This window comes from Xyrauchen texanus, chromosome 33, assembly GCF_025860055.1.
Source record: "Xyrauchen texanus isolate HMW12.3.18 chromosome 33, RBS_HiC_50CHRs, whole genome shotgun sequence".
Classification (NCBI taxonomy): domain Eukaryota; kingdom Metazoa; phylum Chordata; class Actinopteri; order Cypriniformes; family Catostomidae; genus Xyrauchen; species Xyrauchen texanus.
In genome coordinates this window covers 12,667,467-12,688,337 of record NC_068308.1, presented here as the reverse complement: position 1 = coordinate 12,688,337, position 20,871 = coordinate 12,667,467, and the positions used below count along the sequence as shown (strand labels likewise).

The 20,871-nt window shown below is 37.9% G+C and overlaps 2 protein-coding genes across 3 annotated transcripts in view; one reads left to right on the top strand and one right to left on the bottom strand.

The window, feature by feature from the left end:
• Window positions 1–5,032: 5,032 nt before the first annotated feature.
• sgca (sarcoglycan, alpha) lies at window positions 5,033–11,385 on the top strand. The gene is made up of 9 exons (XM_052102143.1): window positions 5,033–5,090; window positions 5,542–5,670; window positions 5,778–5,932; window positions 6,136–6,205; window positions 6,298–6,496; window positions 6,647–6,809; window positions 8,763–8,971; window positions 9,081–9,107; window positions 9,258–11,385. The coding sequence occupies exons 1-9, from the start codon at window positions 5,039–5,041 to the stop codon at window positions 9,400–9,402; spliced, it is 1,149 nt and encodes a 382-aa protein (XP_051958103.1). The 5' UTR covers window positions 5,033–5,038; the 3' UTR covers window positions 9,403–11,385.
• col1a1b (collagen, type I, alpha 1b) overlaps window positions 11,190–20,871 on the bottom strand; it is a 30,839-nt gene continuing 21,157 nt past the window's right edge. For both annotated transcript variants that reach the window (XM_052102141.1, XM_052102142.1), the window contains 12 exons: window positions 20,600–20,707; window positions 19,800–19,907; window positions 19,596–19,649; window positions 19,179–19,286; window positions 18,751–18,804; window positions 18,558–18,665; window positions 18,415–18,468; window positions 16,520–16,627; window positions 15,624–15,900; window positions 15,015–15,202; window positions 13,234–13,476; window positions 11,190–12,568 (listed from right to left, as the gene is read on the bottom strand). In XM_052102141.1, coding sequence (XP_051958101.1) covers window positions 12,422–12,568; window positions 13,234–13,476; window positions 15,015–15,202; window positions 15,624–15,900; window positions 16,520–16,627; window positions 18,415–18,468; window positions 18,558–18,665; window positions 18,751–18,804; window positions 19,179–19,286; window positions 19,596–19,649; window positions 19,800–19,907; window positions 20,600–20,707 — 1,557 coding nt within the window. In that variant the 3' untranslated portion in view covers window positions 11,190–12,421. The remainder of the gene's footprint in view (window positions 12,569–13,233; window positions 13,477–15,014; window positions 15,203–15,623; window positions 15,901–16,519; window positions 16,628–18,414; window positions 18,469–18,557; window positions 18,666–18,750; window positions 18,805–19,178; window positions 19,287–19,595; window positions 19,650–19,799; window positions 19,908–20,599; window positions 20,708–20,871) is intronic.

The following is a 20,871-nucleotide window of genomic DNA, read 5'->3' as shown; positions in this document are numbered from 1 at the left end:
ATAAAGTTAGTAATGAACACCCTATTAATTGTAAAATCTGTTCTCTTGATTCAGTTTCATCCATTGGTTTAAAAAAAAAAAAAAAAAGTAATATCATAATATATTATTACAATTAAAATAACTGTTTTCTATTTTAATGTATTCTAAAATGTAATTTACTCCTGTGATGCCAAGCTGAATTTTCAGCCTCATTACTTTTGAACGGCAGTTTATATACGAGTATGCTTAAGTTGTTTTAAAGCTGAATATATTGTGTATATGAATAAGTATTGTAAGAATTATACATTAGATATATCATATTTATAATGCATAAATAATTATATTACTATATATAGAATTGTAAGAATTGTAAATAATAAGCTTCATTTCACTAAATTTTACATTTACGTAACTGCTGCTAATAGTTAATAGTTCATTGACCCATTGTGCGGTGCGAGCTGGAAATCACCTGTCACCAGCCTGTCTCTGTACTATCTGAAAAGTCATAAATATGACATTAGTTACCATGAGATTAGTGAAAATAATGAACATGAGGTAACATAAAAAGGCAACAGAAACCCTAGCCTGAAATAAGTTGAGGCAAATAACGGTAAGCGAACACTAATCCTCAAATATTAGCTGATTTGATCTTTAAAAAAACAACATCGCTGTAACAGCATACTCATGCTACGTACATAATCGCAGTTCTGTCACTCTACTCTATCAGTTTGAAATGCCCGCCAAAGCACTTCCTGGAACTATCTGAAGTCTACGTGAATCACGTGACGATCAAGCATTTAGAACTTCCGTTGTCGCAACTCTCTCTCTATATGGAGCTAGAGGTCTGTATCTATCTACACTGCCTGGCAAGTAGATTTTAATGAGTGGGTACTTAAAGAGCCTATGATTTATGGAGGCCCAAACCCGCATAAATAATAAATAAATAAATGTAATAATAAATAAATAAATAAAGGAATAAATGTCTTGATAAAACAAATATAATTCGATTTTAATACTATTTATTCCTGAATTTATTATTGTATGACTTTATTCCTTTATTATTTTCCATATTTATTTTTTACTTTATTTTTATTCTTTATAAACTTATAACTTCTTATAACTTTTAATTATTTATTCATTTATTTTGCATATTTTTTTATTTATGTGTTAATTTATTTTTTATATTTATTTATTCCCACATATATTTATTTCCATATTTATATATTCCCATATATTTATTTATTTATTTATATTTATTTATTCCACATATATTTATTTCCATATTTATATATTCCCATATATTTATTTATTTATTTATTTATATTTATTCCATGTATTTATTTCCATATTTATATATTCCCATATATTTATTTATTTATTTATATTTATTTATTCCCACATATATTTATTTCCATATTTATATATTCCCATATATTTATTTATTTATTTATTTATTTATATTTATTCCCGCATGTATTTATTTCTATATTTAAATATTCCCACATTTATTTATTTTTGTATTTATTAATACATTTCTGTCTCTTGTATGATAATGATGTGGGCGGGTCCTGCTTACCATTGGCTTATTGTAGATTGAAGCGTGTGCTCGATTACTCTTGACTTGTTTTGATGTGACATTAGGTCATAGCCATATTGTGTAAACTACAGCTATTTGTGGAGCTAAAAACGTAAGAGCTTAAGTCAATCCGAGATTTATTGGTTATACTAAAATCACAAAATAAATGGGGAGCTGTTTCTTCAACAAATCCACAAAATGAGCAAGTTTCATAAATGATATGATTTAACCTTGTTCTTTTCTTTTTTTTTCTGTGTATAATATATGCCGGTATGAATGTCGAAGCACATCCTGGATTGTTAAACTCTCTGCAAAACGTTTTCCTGCATATTCAAAATATGAGAAACATGCTAAATTGAAATTCTGTCTTCTCCTATAACAATGCTACAGCCAGTCTATTCTACTTTGAAGTTTATTTTTATGTTTTGGCCTCTGTGATCCCGCCCACTGCCCACTTACCAATAGTATTTCGACACCGCCGGGTTGCCAGAACAAGTTTGCAGGCAAACAACACTGCGTGCTGCAGCAATGGAAGCCAGCAAACGAACTGGATCAGAGATTACAGATTCCACTCGACCTAAAAAGCCTCGCCATCTGTCTAAAAACCACCATGACCAGAGGCGTAGTAAAACAAGGATAAATATTGGAGATGCCTTTGGAAGATGTTCCTGTTGCATGTCCTCATTCTGACAATCCTCATGAGCTTCGAGTCTGGGGTGGGGCAGACAACTCTCCAATATTTTGAATTTGGACTGCAGTACCCATTTCAAACTCCTTTTGCCAATCTTACATATAGCACCTTTAAGGACAAAAATGTCCCCATTGAAACCCATTAAAACTGCAATATTTGATCCCAGTGCCATTAAAGCATAAAATTATGAATTCTATGAAATTATGCTTTCATTCCGGAGCCCTGGCTTCAAAATTTTATATTTGTAAAATTTTCCATCAGATAGCACCATTTGTCTCATGTGCAGCCTATGGAGAAAATACATGCTTTCCCCCCTATTTTTTGTTTGCTGTATTATAGAACACTGCAGGCCAATTTAATAAATGATGCAGCTAAAATTGTGTGGGTGTGTCAGTATGGATGTCAGTGTGTTTTGTGTGTAGTGAGAAATATGGGTGTATGTGTGCGTAAAATACAACAGTGGCATTATGTAAACAAACTGGCATTTAAAAGGGTAAAATCCTGAAAATGAATGACTATTTGGTAGTTATGATCAGGACTGATGTTGATTAAAAAAAAGTCAGTGAAAGTGGAAAAATATATTAATATACTATATTGTTATGGGACTTTGTTTTTTTTTACATTTTTGTCCACTGAGGTCCTGAGTGTGTTTTTTTGACACTGCACAAAAAAATAATAATGCATCAAAATCAATGTTGTTGCTAATCATTGACACATCCCAGAGTACGATAATTTATTTATTTTTACAAAAAAAAAAAAACATTTCCCTTAGCATTTAGTATATGGAAAAAAAGTGTACACATATGCACACGCACGCACACAAGAATATCATCAAAAAGTTGATTTCAGTAATTCCATTCAAAAAGTGAAACTTGTATATTATATTCATTCATTACACACAGACTGATATATTTCAAATGTTTATTTCATTTAATTGTGATGATTAAAACTGACAACTAATGAAAATCCCAAATTCAGTATCAAAAATTAGAATATTACTTAAGACCAATACAAAGATGATTTTTAGAAATGTTGGCCAACTGAAAAGTATGAACATGAAAAGTATGAGCATGTACAGCACTCAATACTTAGTTGGGGCTCCTTTTGCCTGAATTACTGCAGCAGTGCGGCGTGGCATGGAGTCGATCCATCTGTGGCACTGCTCGGGTGTTATGAGAGCCCAGGATGCTCTGATAATGGCCTTCAGCTCTTCTGCATTGTTGGGTCTGGCGTATTGCATCTTCCTCTTCACAATACCCCATAGATTTTCTATAGGGTTAAGGTCAGGCAAGTTTGCTGGCCAATTAAGAACAGGGATACCATGGTCCTTAAACCAGGTACTGGTAGCTTTGGCACTGTGTGCAGGTGCCAAGTCCTGTTGGATAATGAAATCTGCATCTCCATAAAGTTGGTCAGCAGCAGGAAGCATGAAGTGCTCTAAAACTTCCTGGTAGATGGCTGCGTTGACCTTGGACCTCAGAAAACACAGTGGACCAACACCAGCAGATGACATGGCACCCCAAACCATCACTGACTGTGGAAACTTTACACTGGACTTCAAGCAACGTGGATTCTGTGCCTCTCCTCTCTTCCTCCAGACTCTGGGACCTTGATTTCCAAAGGAAATGCAAAATTTACTTTCATCAGAGAACATAACTTTGGACCACTCAGCAGCAGTCCAGTCCTTTTTGTGTTCTGACGCTGTGTCTTGTTCAAGAGTGACTTGACACAAGGAATGCGACAGCTGAAACCCATGTCTTGCATACGTCTGTGCGTGGTGGTTCTTGAAGCACTGACTCCAGCTGCAGTCCTATCTTTGTGAATCTCCCCCACATTTTTGAATGGGTTTGGCTTCACAATCCTCTCCAGGGTGTGGTTATCCCCATTGCTTGTACACTTTTTTTCTACCACATCTTTTCCTTCCCTTCGGCTCTCTATTAATGTGCTTGGACACAGAGCTCTGTGAACAGCCAGCCTCTTTAGCAATGACCTTTTGTGTCTTGCCCTCCTTGTGCAAGGTGTCAATGGTCGTCTTTTGGACAGCTGTCAAGTCAGCAGTCTTCCCCATGATTGTGTAGCCTACAGAACTAGACTGAGAGACCATTTAAAGGCCTTTGCAGGTGTTTTGAGTTAATTAGCTGATTAGAGTGTGGCACCCGGTGTCTTCAATATTGAACCTTTTCACAATATTCTAATTTTCTGAGATACTGATTTTGGGATTTTTCATTAGTTGTCTGTTATAATCATCAATTAAAAGGAATGAACACTTGAAATATATCAGTCTGTGTGGAATGAAATTACTGAAATAAATCAACTTTTTGATGATATTCTAATTATATGACCAGCACCTGTATAGTATAATATGAACCAGACATAGTTTCATGGGTTACCCCCAAATAAAGTAAATTAAAATAAAATAATATGGCTGTCACTTGGAGGTCAGTGTGATAATTCTATGAATCACCTGCATACATCTGTCCATTGTTTTTCTCCTCATAAATTTGTGATCTCTTTTGACATCATTTGCAGCGCGTTGAGCTCTCTCGGCCACCGTATCTAGTAGTATGTTTGAGAAATTCATTATCCTATGTGACCTTCTGTATAAAGAGTTCAAAAACCAACCACAATAATGTTTTTTGCTACCTACAGATGTAATTGGCAGTAGATGTAACTGACACACACAGACCACAAAGGGAAGTGAATGGCTTGACATGTAGGATAAATATAGCCCCCACTGTATTTAGGATAGTGTGTTTTTTTTTAACTTTCTTGACCATGTGGTTCTGTCAATCATGACTCAAAACAAGATGGCAGACAAAGGGAACTGGGCTTTGGCAATCACAGGCAAGTTCAGTCTCTTTCTTTTTTACTTTTTAAACGTTCTCTTGTGATTACAAATTGTATCTTGAAAAAATAACCTAAAAATAGGTTTCATTGTTTCATTGCTGTGACACATTACAATATACTAAATGTACAAAAGTGAAAAACAGAAACTATTAATAGGTGCCAGTTATATTTTTTAAAGGTAAATGGTTAATAACAATGGTTAAGGACAAATTGCCTGCCATGATGATTCTACAATAAATTACATATACCTGCTTTTAAGAACCTAACATTAAACAAGATAAATAGAAAGTGCAATTAATGTGAATGAATGTTTCGAAGAGATGTTTACATCTATTTGCATGTTTACACACTGTGATTAATTTGAAAAAGAACCAGAACTGTAATATGTATGTGTGCATAACCATATAAATGTAACTTTCTGTACATTTCTATCACATTCTTTCCTCAGCTTGTGTAGCCAGTTTGCTGGTGGTCCAGGCAGACATTATAACAGATGCTCCAGTGGGTCAGCTGTTTGTCTATGAGCTACACAGAGAGGTTTTCCAGAGTGAATTTGAGCCTTTTCATAAAATCTTTGGTATGTTAGACCTATTTTAGACCCCACTCAAAAGTATCTCAACATTAAACTGTATATTTACAGTAGTAAAACACACATGTTCAGCGTTTTTTTGCTCTGCTATGCAGATCGTGTTTATAATGATCCCATGGTGTTTAAATGCAACAAGGAGCGATTTCCAGATCTGCCCCGGTGGCTCCGCTTTACCCAGAGAGACCCCTATGACAACGGCTTCCTGTATGGAATGCCACTGCTGCAGGACAAGGGCAGAAACATTATAGAGGTGCGACACCCATGATCCACATTTAACAGAAACATACAATCTCTAGAAGTGCTTTGGTTGTTGACTGTAATATTACTGCTGAAAAAAACAACAGCATATGACCAACAAACCACCAAATGCTAGTTGAAGCTGTTTTATTTACTTTACCTAATCATTGTCTAGACAAATAGTCTAATCAAATTATCTTCTAAATTCTTTGTCAGATTTTTGTGGTCAACAAACGCAGCTATGACACGTTTAAAGAGAGGCTGGTAATAAATGTGGGTCCTGCAGGTATGAAAGATAAATCACTCAAATTGCTGTTTCTGAAGGCAATAATTCATTGGATTGTATCAGATTTCAAACATGGTTTCTTTTTCTCCCAGTAAAGCAAATGCCATACCAGGCTGAGTTCTTCATAGAGTTGAGAGAAATTGAGAAAGTGCTGCCCCCTGGTGTTCAGGAGGAGATCAGACTGGATATTCAGAATCTGTGGGGAACAGACAGGCTCGATTTTGTCAATATTACCTCTGCTCTGGACAGGGGTGGTCGTGTTCCCCTTCCTCTACCAGGATATTTTGAGGGGTGAGACTGCAAATCTACAGTAGTTCTCTTTCTATCTTTCTTTCTTGTGTATTATAACTTTATTCTTTCTCTACATTTTGCATTGAAATGTTGACCACACGGTTTGATCATATACTTCGGCATATGTGTGTCCCTGTGTGTTTGTGTCAGTGTGTATGTTAAATTGGGTTCAGACCAGCCCTTTTCCAAATGTATGCAAAGACTTCAGACGGTGGAGCATCAGAGAGAGTGTGCAGCCGGAGGGAAGATCACAGGAGACTGCCACACATGCACAAACCCAGCCAACTGCATCACCTGGTGCAAATCTGTTTTGGTGAGTCCCAACAGCTCCAAATACCTCCTAAAATTGCCACAAAATTTGTTTGTGGCCTGTGCACAGAGATAAATGATCACTCAGCTGTGAGCTCGAGTAGACATCTCTTCAGCAATGGACTAGTGGATACTAGACCCACTGTATATTAGGTGTCTTTAACTACTATGTACGTAAGAATTTGATACAATGTACTTATGTACATAAGGGTTGTTGCATTGTACTTAAATGTAAAGTACCTGCATTTAAATACATCTGTAGTTACACTTTTAACTTAATAAGTAGACCACAGACCACAAACATCACAAGCTGGCTTTAATGAAACAGTCAGAAGTTATTTAAATATGTTACAAATAAAATTCATGCCAGAATATTCACACATATGATATTTGGTAAGTAAATAATTTAATTTCAGACGGAAGGGATAATAAAGTGGCTGCAGTGGCAGTGATGATTCAAGCATGGCGGATTTATGCATGGGTGACATGGGCAGCCGAGCGGACCGAATTGTTATGTTCAGATGACTGGGTCAGAGCATCACTGAAATGGCAAGGCTTGTGGGGTGCTCCCGGTCAGCAGTGGTGAGTACTTCCGAAAGTGGTCCAAGGAGGGACAAGCCACACACCGGCGACAGGGTGTTGGGTGCCCAAGGCTGATCGATGCACGAGGGTAACGAAGGCTATCCCATCTGGTCCGAACCGACAGAATGTCTACTGTGGCACAAGTCACAGAAAATTTTAATGATGGTTACAGGAGGAATGTGTCACAACATACAGCGCATCGCACCATGCTGTGTATGGTGCTGCGTAGCTGCAGACTTGTCAGAGTGTCCATGAATTGGAATAAGGTCACCTGGTCCGATGAGTCCTGTTTTCTTTTACATCACGTGGATGACCGTGTACGCATGCAGTGTTTACCTGGGGAAGTGATGGCACCAGGATGCACTGTGGGAAGACGACAAGCCATTGGAGGGTGTGTGATGCTCTGGGCAATGTTCTGCTGGATCCGGCCATTCATGTGCACATCAATTTGATATGTGCCACTTACCTAACATTGTTGCAGACCAGGTACACCCCTTCATGGCAATGGTATTCCTTGAAGGCAGTGGCCTCTTTCAGCAGGATAATGCACCCGGCCACACTGCACGCATTGATTGGTAATGGTTTGAGGAACATAATGAAGAATTCAAACCAAATCCAATTGAGCATCTGTGGGATGTGCTGGACCAAAAAGTCAGATACACGGTGCGATCCACCTCGCAACTTACGACTTCAAAGATCTGCTGCTAATGTCTTGGTGCCAGATACCACAGGACACCATCAGGGATCTTGTAGAGTCCATGCCTCGGCAGGTCAGCGCTGTTTTGGCAACACGCGAAGGACCCACATCATATATGTTTTGGCACATTTGAGTATATATTTTACTCAATAACAGAGCAGTTTGCTCCTCTCAGTATAGACACGATGGCACATCAATGTCCCAAAAATCTTCTTTTTGCATTTCCCCCAGTGGAGCCGATTCAACCCACACTGGACAGAGTCCGTCGGTGAGAGTTTATCACAAATTCTCGTAGTCCCCCATTGGCCAACGAAAAACATGATATGCGTCCATCTTCAGCCTTCTTATAGGAGAGCCTTGGTCTCTCCGATTACGTACGTGTAGAGATCATTGAAGAAATAATGGCTGTCTTTTCCAATTTAACTGATAACAGTAAGTGCTATAAGATGGTTTTTAGTAAGGAAGCAACAAAATCTCTGTTCTGTTCTCAATTTTTAAAGAAAAGAATCCATTTTACAAAGTCTGATCCTATAGCATACACAATAAATGGAGGCAATCTCCTATTTGATTTTACCCTTCCTGTATCAGCGCTAAAGGAAAGAGCTGTTGTGCGAAATTGATACTATTAACATGATGACCCATCCTTTTCTCTCTCTTCCTGGCTCTTTCTTCCTGTAGTTTGATCTGTCCAAGCCTGTTCCACCTGCCCCGGTCCCAACTGTGGGTTCAGAGATCCTTGAGTGGGGTGGAGAATTCAACCCTCCAGAGTCTCCACCTGAGAGAGATTTCTTCCCAGACTACATTGTCACAGTCATCATTCCCTTTGCTCTCGCTCTGATCTTGTGCCTCCTCCTGGCCTACGTTATGTGCTGCAGGAGAGAAGGAGTGTACGTCCCATTTATATATTTAGATATTTTTGTTGAGAGACATATTTGAACAAATATTGTTTGAATGTACATAACATTTCCTTTGCTCTATTCTCTTTGTTATTTGCAGTCTGAAACGAAATGTCAAGACCCCTGAGTATGTACCCTAATCTTATTGTCTATAATCACCTGATATGTTCACTATTTTTTAGCTAACAATTTGGATAATATTTTTTAATGTAAATCAATTTATTTACCCTTTATACTTGTCCATGTACTTTACCTTCCCTCCATATGTATTTCCCAGGCTCCAGCTGTACCATCACCACACCATCCAGGGTAACGCCAACGAGCTGCGGAGAATGGCTGGGTGTGACAGGCTCACTGTGGACCCCCCTCGCCAGTGCTTACAGCCCCTCCTCATGGCAGAACAGGCAATGGCAGAGTGCTGAATGACTGCCACATCACAGACGTTATATACATCTTTTATAGCCAAGTTAAAGAGTATTCTGTGGAAGCGAGAGACTTTTTTGTTTGTTTTTTGTTTTAAGGTTAACAATTAGTTTATATTGCTTTGTGCATTAAGTTTAAGGGCACCAGATTGGCAACAACAGAAGGGAACATGGTCTTTTCTTGGAATTTGTGTATTAAAGGCTATATATTAGAAATGCCTTATTCTGTGCATGTTGAATGAAACTCCTGATAAGCTTTCTGCATGTAACATACTGTTTATTACTGTACAGAGTTGCACGTATCTCTCAAATTTCCAAAGGACAAGAAACATGGGTTGTTAAAATTAGACATGACCTAAAACCTTAAAACATTGCAACCTATTGAATGAACTGTATATCTATCCCACAGCCTCGTTTTTACTTGCATCAAATAAAAGATGCGATCTACCCTGAATAAGATGAATTGCTTTTGTATGGCTGCTCAAGACCAGATATGATATATCTGGTCAAAATATGATATATCTGGATTGGCTCTACTCCTATTTAACAGACTAGAACAGTGGCAGAATGTAATATAAAAGCCTCACTTGATTTTGTATAGAAATGTCACTTAAGTTTAGGTGTACTCATTATTATTTTCTTCATTAAAAAACAGTTTTCCTCTCAATGAAATTAATAGTAATTTTGAAACATGTATAAAATCATGACAACTGAACTCCCATGAGATGAAGATTCCAGTCATATCAGATATAAAAGCTTTGCTCTACATGGAAATAGTCCTCTCAAACTACAATATCCTGAAATATACAATTATATATCTTTAAATAATATGTAGACCTTCATATACAAGTTTTATTTATTTTAAAAACTAAATACGTATTGTTTTTTCATACTAAAACCTTATTTTTGTATTAAAAAATAGATAGCTTTAAATATCACAGATTATGTATGTTTCTCTCTATTGTCTTTTTCCCATGAACACACACACAAAAAATTCAGTGGGAACATAACTCAAGGTGATCGACAAATGTCTGAGTTAAAATAAGCAGCTCTTGTGTCAGTTTGCTTAAATGGACCTAAGATATTTTTAAACGGACTTGAGATCAGTTACAGCCTGCATTTGAGATACTATTAGCCTACCACCGGCATTTTTACACTGATTCAGGGGTTAATGTGGGATCATCAACGCCCCCTAGCGTCCAACTGCAAAACATTTCAAAACAGTGTATCATGTAACGAAGCCATGTTTGCGGAAATCAAGTGACTTCGCCAGTTTGATAGTTTGACAGTTCAGTGGGGTATGATTAAACCTTCCCCAGACCAAATTACTCAGCACAGTTAAAAGTCCATTTCAAGGAAAGCCAAACCACACATTTTTTCTATTAATAAAAGCAGGATAAAAAATAAATAAACTAGCCCCTGTCCACTTGAATGGAGAACAACAAAAATCTTTAAAACAGTTGGTGAAGATTACGATCAAATAACATTTCCAATTGACAGTAAAATCTGACGACAAGAGTATCATAAATTGTGTTTCTTTATCTCAGTTCATGCAAAAAATACTGTTTTTCAGACAATATACCAATGCATTGCCAGTTTTTATCATAATTTTATGAAGAATACAAAGTCCCCATTACTAACATGCATTCCAATACATGTTTACACCAAAATCACAAACACCTGGAAATAAAGTAGAAATTAACGTAGTTGAGTAAAATCATAGTGGTTTGTTTAATTTGTTTAGAGAAAGGCATTGAGGCCATTGCAAGAAGATAACATATCCAGCATCCAGTTGACCACATAAACATGCTTTATTTCAACATCCAAAATAATTAAAAACATCTTGAAATACTATACATGTACAAAATAAGTACAGATCCTTTGTTGGAACCATTGGAGGGTCTATTTCTTCTGTGGTTTTCTTTTTTCCCGCTTATTTTTCTTTTTCACAAAAAAAAAAAATTAAACAAACAAAAAATAAAATAGACAAAAAGGTGTGCACTGGATTTGGAAAGTAGAAATAAAATCTGGAAATGAGGTGAGGAGTGTACAGACACAAATAAGACTTCTGTGGAAACGTCAGAATTATAGGCGTGTGTGTGGGGCGGGGCGGGGGGGTTGGCTGGGTCTTAGAAATGAGACAAACTGGCAATCAGTCCATCCACTTAACCCATTTCAGATTAAGTGCAAATATACAGTAACCATTCTATCCAGCTATTTTCTCTCCTTCTTAGCTGACACTTTGATAAAAGCAATTGCATCACATTGACACCAAGACATTCTGTTGACATTTAGCACCAAAAAGGCCCTGCAAGTGTAAGTGACAGTAAAAATGAATTTTTGTTTTAAATACATACACACCACAGACAGGACCTAAAGAGGATGTAGCACCTTTTCTTGCCTATTGTTTTTACTTCGTGATCCTCGCTAGAGTTAAAAACAACTGCCCTCATATTCCCCAAAACTTGAAGTTGCATGCACTTTTTTGTCCTGAGGTAGCCTTTAAATGAAGATGAAGGTGTACCGCGTACCATTTTACCTAACTTATGTGATGTTTTATCTCACTTTTGGTTAGAATGAACAAGACACTTGGCTGTCGTTTGTCATATTTATTCAACACCAGAGAATGGTACATTAGCATTTGCTTGTTTTTCATTGTCCTTTTGGAGTGGTCAAAAAAAATGGCAAAAAAGTCACATGAGCTGACTTGTTTTTCATTGGACTCCAGGGGGTGGGGCATTTTACAAGTATATATTATTTTCTTGTTGTCAGTTGACGCAAAGGATTCTCACTAAGTGTCCATGCTGTCGATGAGGGGCTAATGTAGTGGTCCTGGATTTTCTTTTAAACATTGTTTTAAGAAGGTTTCTCAAGATGGAAATCACAAAAAGCACCGTCCTCAGAGATTCAGGTTTAAGTGCATGGACCGATTGAAGCCGAATAAGAGTTTGTTTATGAACAGGAAAAGATTTGAAGAGCTAGGAAAAAACAGCTAAGTCATGTCCAGATTTTTTTATTTTTACAAGAAGCAGACTGGGCCAACTTCTACACCGAATTCCTGATTGGGAGCACCAATGTCCATAGGAGCGATATCAATGATTGGCAGACGAGATGTTTTCGTTGTCTTATAGTCAATGACTGTCTTGCCCCATGTGCCAGTGTGTGACTGTGGGATAAAAAAGAAAGAAAAATTCGGTGATTTAGGCATAGTTTATTAGTTAATTTACAGTAAGTTTAAAAATTCTGAATCTGCGATTTTAAAATCCCATTTAAACCTTTGAAAATAAAGGTTGTAGGATTTTGAAAAATGTGAAGCAAAGAAGTTATGACGTAAAACAACGATTCTGCACATTTCTAGTTCACTAATCAAATGTAAGCAAGCACACTATACAAAAATGGTTGTTGTATACAAGTTTAGCTATCTATACTTCCATTGAAGCACACAAGATGCACTTTGGAACATTTTGAGATCATGCTGGAATCACAAACTTGTGGTGGCCATCCTAGCTCGAGTGCATGCTAGATTTTTCAAATCAGCTCTTTATTCAAATTTTTATGCTCATATTATAATTTGTAAAATTTTTTTTAAATTAGATAGATTGCATGATCGAAAAATAAACAATGGATGCGTTTTCACTTGTGGTCTCAGATTTTTGGACCCCACTCTATATGTTAAGGCTATAATGAAATGAGGACTAAAAAATTAAGAGAAAGTAGAGGAGCAAAGATGAAGCTTTTCCGCAAATAATCATGAACTATAATATCATACTGGATGGATGGATTAAAAGAGAAAAGGCAAATAGGTAGACTGAGAGAAGAAGGGAAGCTCACCGTGCAGCCATCCTCGCTGACTCTGTATGTGAAGCGGCTGTTGCCCTCTGCTCTGATCTCGATGTCGTTGGAGCCCTGCAGGAGCAGAGCCTTCTTCAGGTTGCCTGTGGCCTCGTCCATGTAGGCTACGCTGTTCTTGCAGTGGTAGGTGATGTTCTGAGATGCCTCGTTGGACATCAGGCGCATGAAGGTTAGTTGGATGTTGACATCTTCTGGATCTGAGCCCTCACTGCCATACTGGAACTACAGAGCACATGAGAGCACATGAGACTAAAAATATAAAGTAGAATTCCATCTCAAGCGCTCAACTGACTGAAGATTACTTTCTGTGCTTGTCCGGTAAGATATTAATGATGTGGTTAAGCATTTACAATGGCTACACTAAAAACAGATGTCTTGCACAAATGTCTTTTACCTAAACTAGCAGTCAAAAATTTGCACACACCTACTTTTTCTTTATTTTTAACACTTTCCACATTTTAGAATAATAGTAAAGTCATCAAAACACAAGCTGAATAGAGGATTCGAATGGTATATTTGTCACCAAAGCACTTTCAAGCATTTAAACTGAATCCTTCCTGGGTCTTTTGGGTCATTTTGACCTGTTTTTAAAATGAAAGTTCTGCAAGACCAAAGAAGGGTTAAGGTAACCATACGAAAACGAAGAACAAATGGGTCCCGTACAAAAAATCAAAACTAGATGCAAACTTGCAGCATATTTGCATCAAATTTGCCCTTCATTATTTTCACATGCAAATTAGCTTTTGATTCGCTGAAAAGAAGTTTGCAGCTCTTTGCCGGTATTGGTGAACCTCCAGCAAACCTTTGGCAACAATGGACAAATTGCCCCAAGTTTGCCACTAAGCTCATTTGCATGTGAAATCTATCAGAAGCGAATTTGCTGCAAGTTTGAACTCGATTTTCGTAAGGGGTGTGATGTCATTTAGAACGAAATCTAGCCTAAAAGAAGGTGTTTTTGCATTCGTTTTGGTGGTTTGTAACAGCTCGTCTGGGCGAACTTTTATGAAAAATTATTTCTGGCTGCTAAACACCTTCTTACTGCCATTGGTCCATTTTATCTGTAGGTGTTACCTAGAGCGCCACTTACTTTGAGGCCGACAGCTAATTTTGTTTACGTTGTTTATTCAACATGAACACACTGGCACAAATTACAATATTACAATAAAAGTGTAACTGTTCATATTATGGCCACATATAGCTTGTTAGTGCATTAGCGTCATGAATTCAGAATGCAAACAAGTCAAATTAAACATTTTCTACTGTATACTATATATATTACTTTAAATCATCATAGAGTGTTTAAAACATCTTTTACTGACCTCATGTGAATTCTACTCATAGAATGAGGCATAAAGTCATTGATAACACATCTTTATGTCACATTAGTTAAGGTTTTACTGAGCGTTCTCATGTTTAAATGCTCCCCTAAATGCTTCCCACAGTTGTGTGACGGGTGTCTGAATGTTCGCAGCCAGTATACCATTGCTCGACAGTTTAGAAAAATGTTTTACCCCTGAAAGAATACTGAAAAACAAATTCTCTGAAGTATATCGGGGGCCTTTAAAACTAAATACATTTGATAATGGGAAACATAAATTCAGTCAAGACTGCCCAATCTTTTCACTGGTATATTCATGTACATAAGAAATTACATTACCCATCATGTGAGAATGATTCATCTGTAAAAATTTTATAAAAAAAATAGATAGCCAATACTCATCCTGTTAGTAAACATCATAAACTATATGGTCTTGACATACCTGGAAGCCATTAGGCATGGACTCTCCAAACCAAACGTGTTTCTTCACACTGTTCTTGCTAGTGTACCAGTTCTTCATGGGTATGGTGGCCTGAGATGGGTTGACACAGGTCTCACCATTCTCCATGTTGCAATAGACCTTGATGGCATCCAGAGGAGAGCCCTGGTTGGGGTCCACCCAGTAAAAACCTTGCAGGAAAAGGTAAAGTGAATTTCTGACCTTTAAATGCAAGGCTCACCATAAGTACAATGGCCCCAAAAAGCATTTGGCCATTACTATAGAACCATTTTTACAGTTCACTTAAATAGACCTGAAGTGAGACAAATATTTCCATGTTGTCTGTCGATTAATATGAGGTCATATAAAACTGCACATATAATTATTATACATGAATTGAAAAAAGTTTGTTTAAAAATAGTTTTAGATGGAGTATAGCATGTCACACAGCAGGACACAAATTTCACTACTTGATATGTTGTGTCAACTACCTTATACACAATTAATGATATTGTTTTATTTCTGTTGCATTAAAAATATTTTCATTACTTCACATTTAAGACATTTCTTATTTAAAGCAGGTGCAGGTTTCCATTTGCTGCTTAGACATACCATTCTTCCAGTCAGATTGGGACATCCTGAGGTCACGGCACATGCGAGCAGGGTTGGCCTTGGTTCCTTCAGGACTGCGGATGTTCTCAATCTTCTGGCTCAGGGATTTCAGGGAAGTGTCAACGTCAGCATCACGGTCGCGGACGCTAGCATCATCAGCCCTGTAGCCTCCACGCATAGGATCTGCAGCCTTCTCGGGCTGGGGCATGTGCATGAAGGACTCACCGATACCAGGAGGTCCAGGAGGGCCGGGAGGTCCAGGAATACCAGGAGCACCCTGGGAAAGAGCAATAAGGAGTTAATGTGGTGAACATCAGTGTACACACACCAGGTATTCAAATTCAGATTGTAAGAATTTGCACCCTTTCAGTTCATGAGTTGGAATTTGAATTGACTTGGCTATAGATGTAGATGTTTAACTTACATAAAAAAAATAATTTAATTGAAAACTGGTTTATTTTTGTTGTAATGTGTATAAAACATCATAAAAGGAAATACTATGTTTGAGAAATATTCCTCAAACACTTGATGTACAATTTTTGTTACATTTCAACACGATTCTCTATAAAATAATGCGTAAAATATATTGTAATCTGGCAAATAATCAGTAACATTATGAATGTTAATCTTACCATAACTTTATCAAGTTTAGTAAAGATTCTATAGCAAAAGACGTGCATAGCGACAGTGAGGTGGCCATTTTGCAATTGATTTTACAAGGCTTTTGATTTCCTGCAGAGAAAGGTTGATCCACCAGTAGGCAGTAGACATGTAATGTATGGTATACAATCCTCATGTTAATGATGTAGAGGCTTTAGAAAATGTTTAAAAAATGATATGTCAGATCTTATAGGGTGAACATTCTGTGTTCATTTTAAAGTTAAAATAAAACATACAGCAGATCCCATTTCTCCAGAGCGACCACGAGGTCCAGGGGGTCCGGTGGGTCCAGGAATACCATTCATACCATCCTTACCAGGTGCACCATTAGAGCCAGAAGGTCCCTAAATGAAGAAAATAATTTGGTTACTGAAATGCGTACATGGAATTGCTTGCCCTGTGGTTTCAAGGGAACGTTTCAAAACAAAAACTGAGTAGAATTTTAAAGGGAGCCAAACACCATATGGCTTTAGAAGACTTGGAACATACCACACAAGTGGTATGGATTACTTTAATGTTTCGTTTGTCTCCTTTTTGGAGCTTGGAAGCCCCGGGTCACTGTCTGGTACATTACACCAGTGGTTAAATCCATATCTTCAGATGCAATATGATAAGTGTGGGTGAGAAAAAGATAAATGTTTAAGTCCTTTTTACCATAAATTCTCCTCCCTGCCCAGTAGGTGGTGATATACATGAAGAATGCAAATCGCCAAAAATCAAAGTAGAACAATGTGAAAGTGAAAGTGGAGATTGATATTAACAAAGGACTTAAAGGGTAACTAAACCCTAAACCAACTTTTTTTAGTTAATGATCTGTAAGAATGGGGCTTTATTAGTACTGGTCATTGATTCATGACATTTGTGTATAAAGCTCTCTTCCTGCATGGACTCCACCACCTCAGCGGCATCTTGAGGCGAGTGATCATATATATTTGAATCACAATTTATGGTTAGGCTAAAGTTAATCCTCTGGGGCCGACAAACGCGCGTTCGCGATGCGGGAGTGTTAAACGTATTGCACCCTTATACATTGTATTACGGTATTGACTACCTGTATAGTTTTATTTGGAGGTATATGGTTTTGTACATGATGACGTTACGCTTTACGTCACATTCTTCTAAGTTGAGAGAACAGCTAACTGATGTTCTGTTCAAGTGAAGCTTGCTAAATAAAAATCCTGCTAAAAGGATAAACATCACTGAACAGCGTTTCGTTTGTTTTTCCTGCACGCGAGTGAAGGTGAATGCGCACTCGGATGCTCAACAGGGAGTTAAAACCGCAGTTTGAGCCAGCGGCTCGAATTGATATGGCTCCGGCCCTGTGTCCACAGACAAATCACCCTCCTCCACTTCAGGTGAAGGTGTGGGAGAAAGGTCCTCGACTTCAAAAGACCGCTCCGTGGCAAAGCTACTTGCGTCACTCCAGTCACTCTCCATTTTAGAGTCTGACAGCAGCTGTCAATTAATCTGTCACTACGGATCTCAGGTGCACGCCCCCCCCCCCCCGCTCATCCCCGCCCTCGGTTCGTCCCCTCTATCCCCGCTGGGGTCTGCCCACTTTTCGAGCATTTTTCAAATATTGCTAGTGGGTGGAGTCAGACTCTGAGCAGGGGTTTAGTTACCCTTTAAATATTGAACTTTTTCTCACCCACACCTATCATATAACTTCTGAAGACATGGATTAAACCACTGGAGTCTTATGGATTACTTTTACACTACCTTTATATGCTTTTTTTGACCTTCAAAATGTTGGTCACCATTTACTTGCATTGTATGGATCTACAGAGCTGAGATATGTTTCTAAAAAAAAATTTAAGTTCAGCAGAAGAAAGTCATACACATATGGGATGGCACAAGGGTGGATAAATAATGAGAGAATTTAAATTTTTGAGTGAAATATCCCTTTAAAAATCTATTTCTACCTGACCTAACCCTTAAAATGTGTTTTGTTAGTGTAAACTAATGTAGTCAGGTTGATTTAGTCATGTTAAATCACATTTTTGACCTGAATCAAACCAGTTAATTTTGATGTTACCACATGAAGCACATTATTCGATTTTTTTCAGTGTATTTTTCAGTTAATACCATGTTGATTTCATATCAAAGCTGGGTTAGATGTGATGTTACTTACACGAGGGCCAGCGGGTCCAGAAGGTCCAGCAGGTCCTTGGTCACCAGGAGATCCCTAAAGACGTTTAGAAAGCATTTAAAATTAAGATTTGTGAATACAGTATTATGTGTAGATAGATTTGTGTGTAGTTGTTTAAATCTTACTGGAGGTCCAGGAACTCCAGCCATTCCAGAGAATCCCCGGTGTCCCTTCATGCCTCTCTCTCCAGTCTCACCGGCTTCACCCTTGTCTCCACGAGAACCAGCAGGACCCTACATACAAAAAATGTGGGTGATCAGCCTGGTGAATAACTACCAGCTGAATACAGTTGAGAACTGATTATTTTGAAACTCATACCTGAGGACCACGGACACCAGCGGGGCCAGAAGGACCAGCTGCACCAGCAGAACCCTGGAAGGAGGTGACAAAGAAGACAACACTGAAAACATCAGTTGGGCCAAATCCTATAGAATCATGACATGAGATACCAAAATTTGCTGAAAGGAAATAAGGATCCCAGCCTAGCTGAAATGACCAGAATAGCTGGTCACCAAACCATGGTTGGGTATAAGCGGGGGAAGGGGTGTTTACATGGATTAATTATATTTTTGTTTATTAAGACAAACTGTGCAGCTGGTAATGTGATCTTAACAAGGCAGCCACCATAATGTATTACACCACATTTCTTTAGGTGTAAAACTTTAAGCGAATAAAAATACTTAGTGTACCTTGAAAATAATTATACAAATTTTTTTTAGAAGCAATTCCAAAATTGAAAAACTTACAGCCTCTCCACGTTCACCATTCTTGCCAGCTGGACCCATGGGGCCAGGGGCACCAGGAGCTCCAGGAGCACCATGAGGACCAGCATTACCATTCTCACCACGATCTCCCTATGGCAAACACAGGGCAGGAATGTTTTTTATACTGCAGGCTCTTATATACACCATAAAGGATTATAATATTTATTACATGTTATATAGTATATATGGCTGCTTGAGACAACAGTCAATTAAACTATACAAAAAAATATATGACTACAGAATTCTGCAATTGACCAATCAAGTATTCCAGAGAGTCTAAATTAAATTAAAAAAAATGTAATAAACATTTTTCAATAATGTCGCCGTCATAAAGAAAAATGTAATCAAATGCCAAAAGGCAGGAGGCTTAGCTAACAATACGATTGTGATTGAACTCACCTTGGGTCCAGGTGGACCATCACGACCAGGTGGACCATCATGTCCAGTGTTACCCTGTAGAGAGAGATGAAGGTCACATTGACATAATGAATGAGTATTCAGCATACTTATAGTATGTAACCATTATATTGTTTGACCTGACATATCTGGTTAAACAAGATTAAGCCTTGATATCAATGGTTCACAACAATAAAGACTGCTCACCTCACGACCAGCTTCACCAGGAGCTCCACTCAGTCCAGGGGGGCCCATAGGTCCAGGAGGTCCACGCTCACCAACAGGGCCAGAGGGTCCCTGCTTTCCTGGCTCTCCCTTAAGTAGATGAATGGGTATTATCAAGAATGGCACCCAAAATATTGAGTTTATTAGAAGGATAGGAATAGTTCACCCAAAAATTTACTTTCTTTGACCCCTATGATTAATTCTGGGAGATGTTTCACAAATTTTAGCTTCAGTCACTATTCGTTGTCATTGCATAATTCTTTTGTATACAGTGAAAGTGAATGGTGACTGAGGATATCAGTTCCATGCAGTCTGAATAAACATCTTCTTTTGTGTTCCATGGAGGAAAGAAAGCCATGTGGGTTGAAACAACATGAGGGTGAGAACATTTAAATTTTTAAAGTCAACATGAAATGCTGTTGGCATCCTATTTTACTTCTGGAAAAAAGCTAGGGTAGAACTAGACTTCATCGATTGGGAATTTATTGGTTTTTGAAAAGTGGGCATTCCGTACCAGAATGGAGCCAAGTGGTTGGAGGGGGTGGTTGAAAGTAAGAGGGCTTGGTGATGTAAGCCGAAAAGGCATATTACTACATTTTGGTGAAGGATTACGAAGACAAACATTTTGTTATATTTTGAATAACAGACACCAGCACTCAATAATATAAGGAATGTGTATTAAGAAAGTAAATTGGGTCCATTTTCAAAATGTCATGTTGACTTTAACATGTTAATGTTGTGAAAAAGCTAATATAAATAAAAGCTTTAATTGGAGCACTTACAGAAGGTCCAGGGAGTCCAGAGAAACCTCTCTCTCCCCTCTGTCCAGAAAGACCAACAATACCACGGGATCCAATAACACCAGGGGGACCAGGAGCACCAGAAGGACCCTAAAGACCAGAGCAGAAGGTTACCTTCAACTCAACAGACAATTCCAGACAATTTAACCTTCCACAGTTTCTAGCAGCACATATGTGCTGGAACTTCAAAGGCCCATATAAAAACCAAGGGCCTCATTTATAAAGACGTGTGTATAATGTCCTAAAAATGAGCG

Coding starts and splice junctions, on each gene's coding strand:
- sgca (XM_052102143.1), top strand. CDS start 5,039: ATGACTCAAAACAAGATGGCAGACAAAGGGAACTGGGCTTTGGCAATC. Junction 6,497..6,646: donor CTACCAGGATATTTTGAGGG/GTGAGACTGCAA, acceptor TGTTTGTGTCAG/TGTGTATGTTAAATTGGGTT. Junction 6,810..8,762: donor CCTGGTGCAAATCTGTTTTG/GTGAGTCCCAAC, acceptor TTCTTCCTGTAG/TTTGATCTGTCCAAGCCTGT.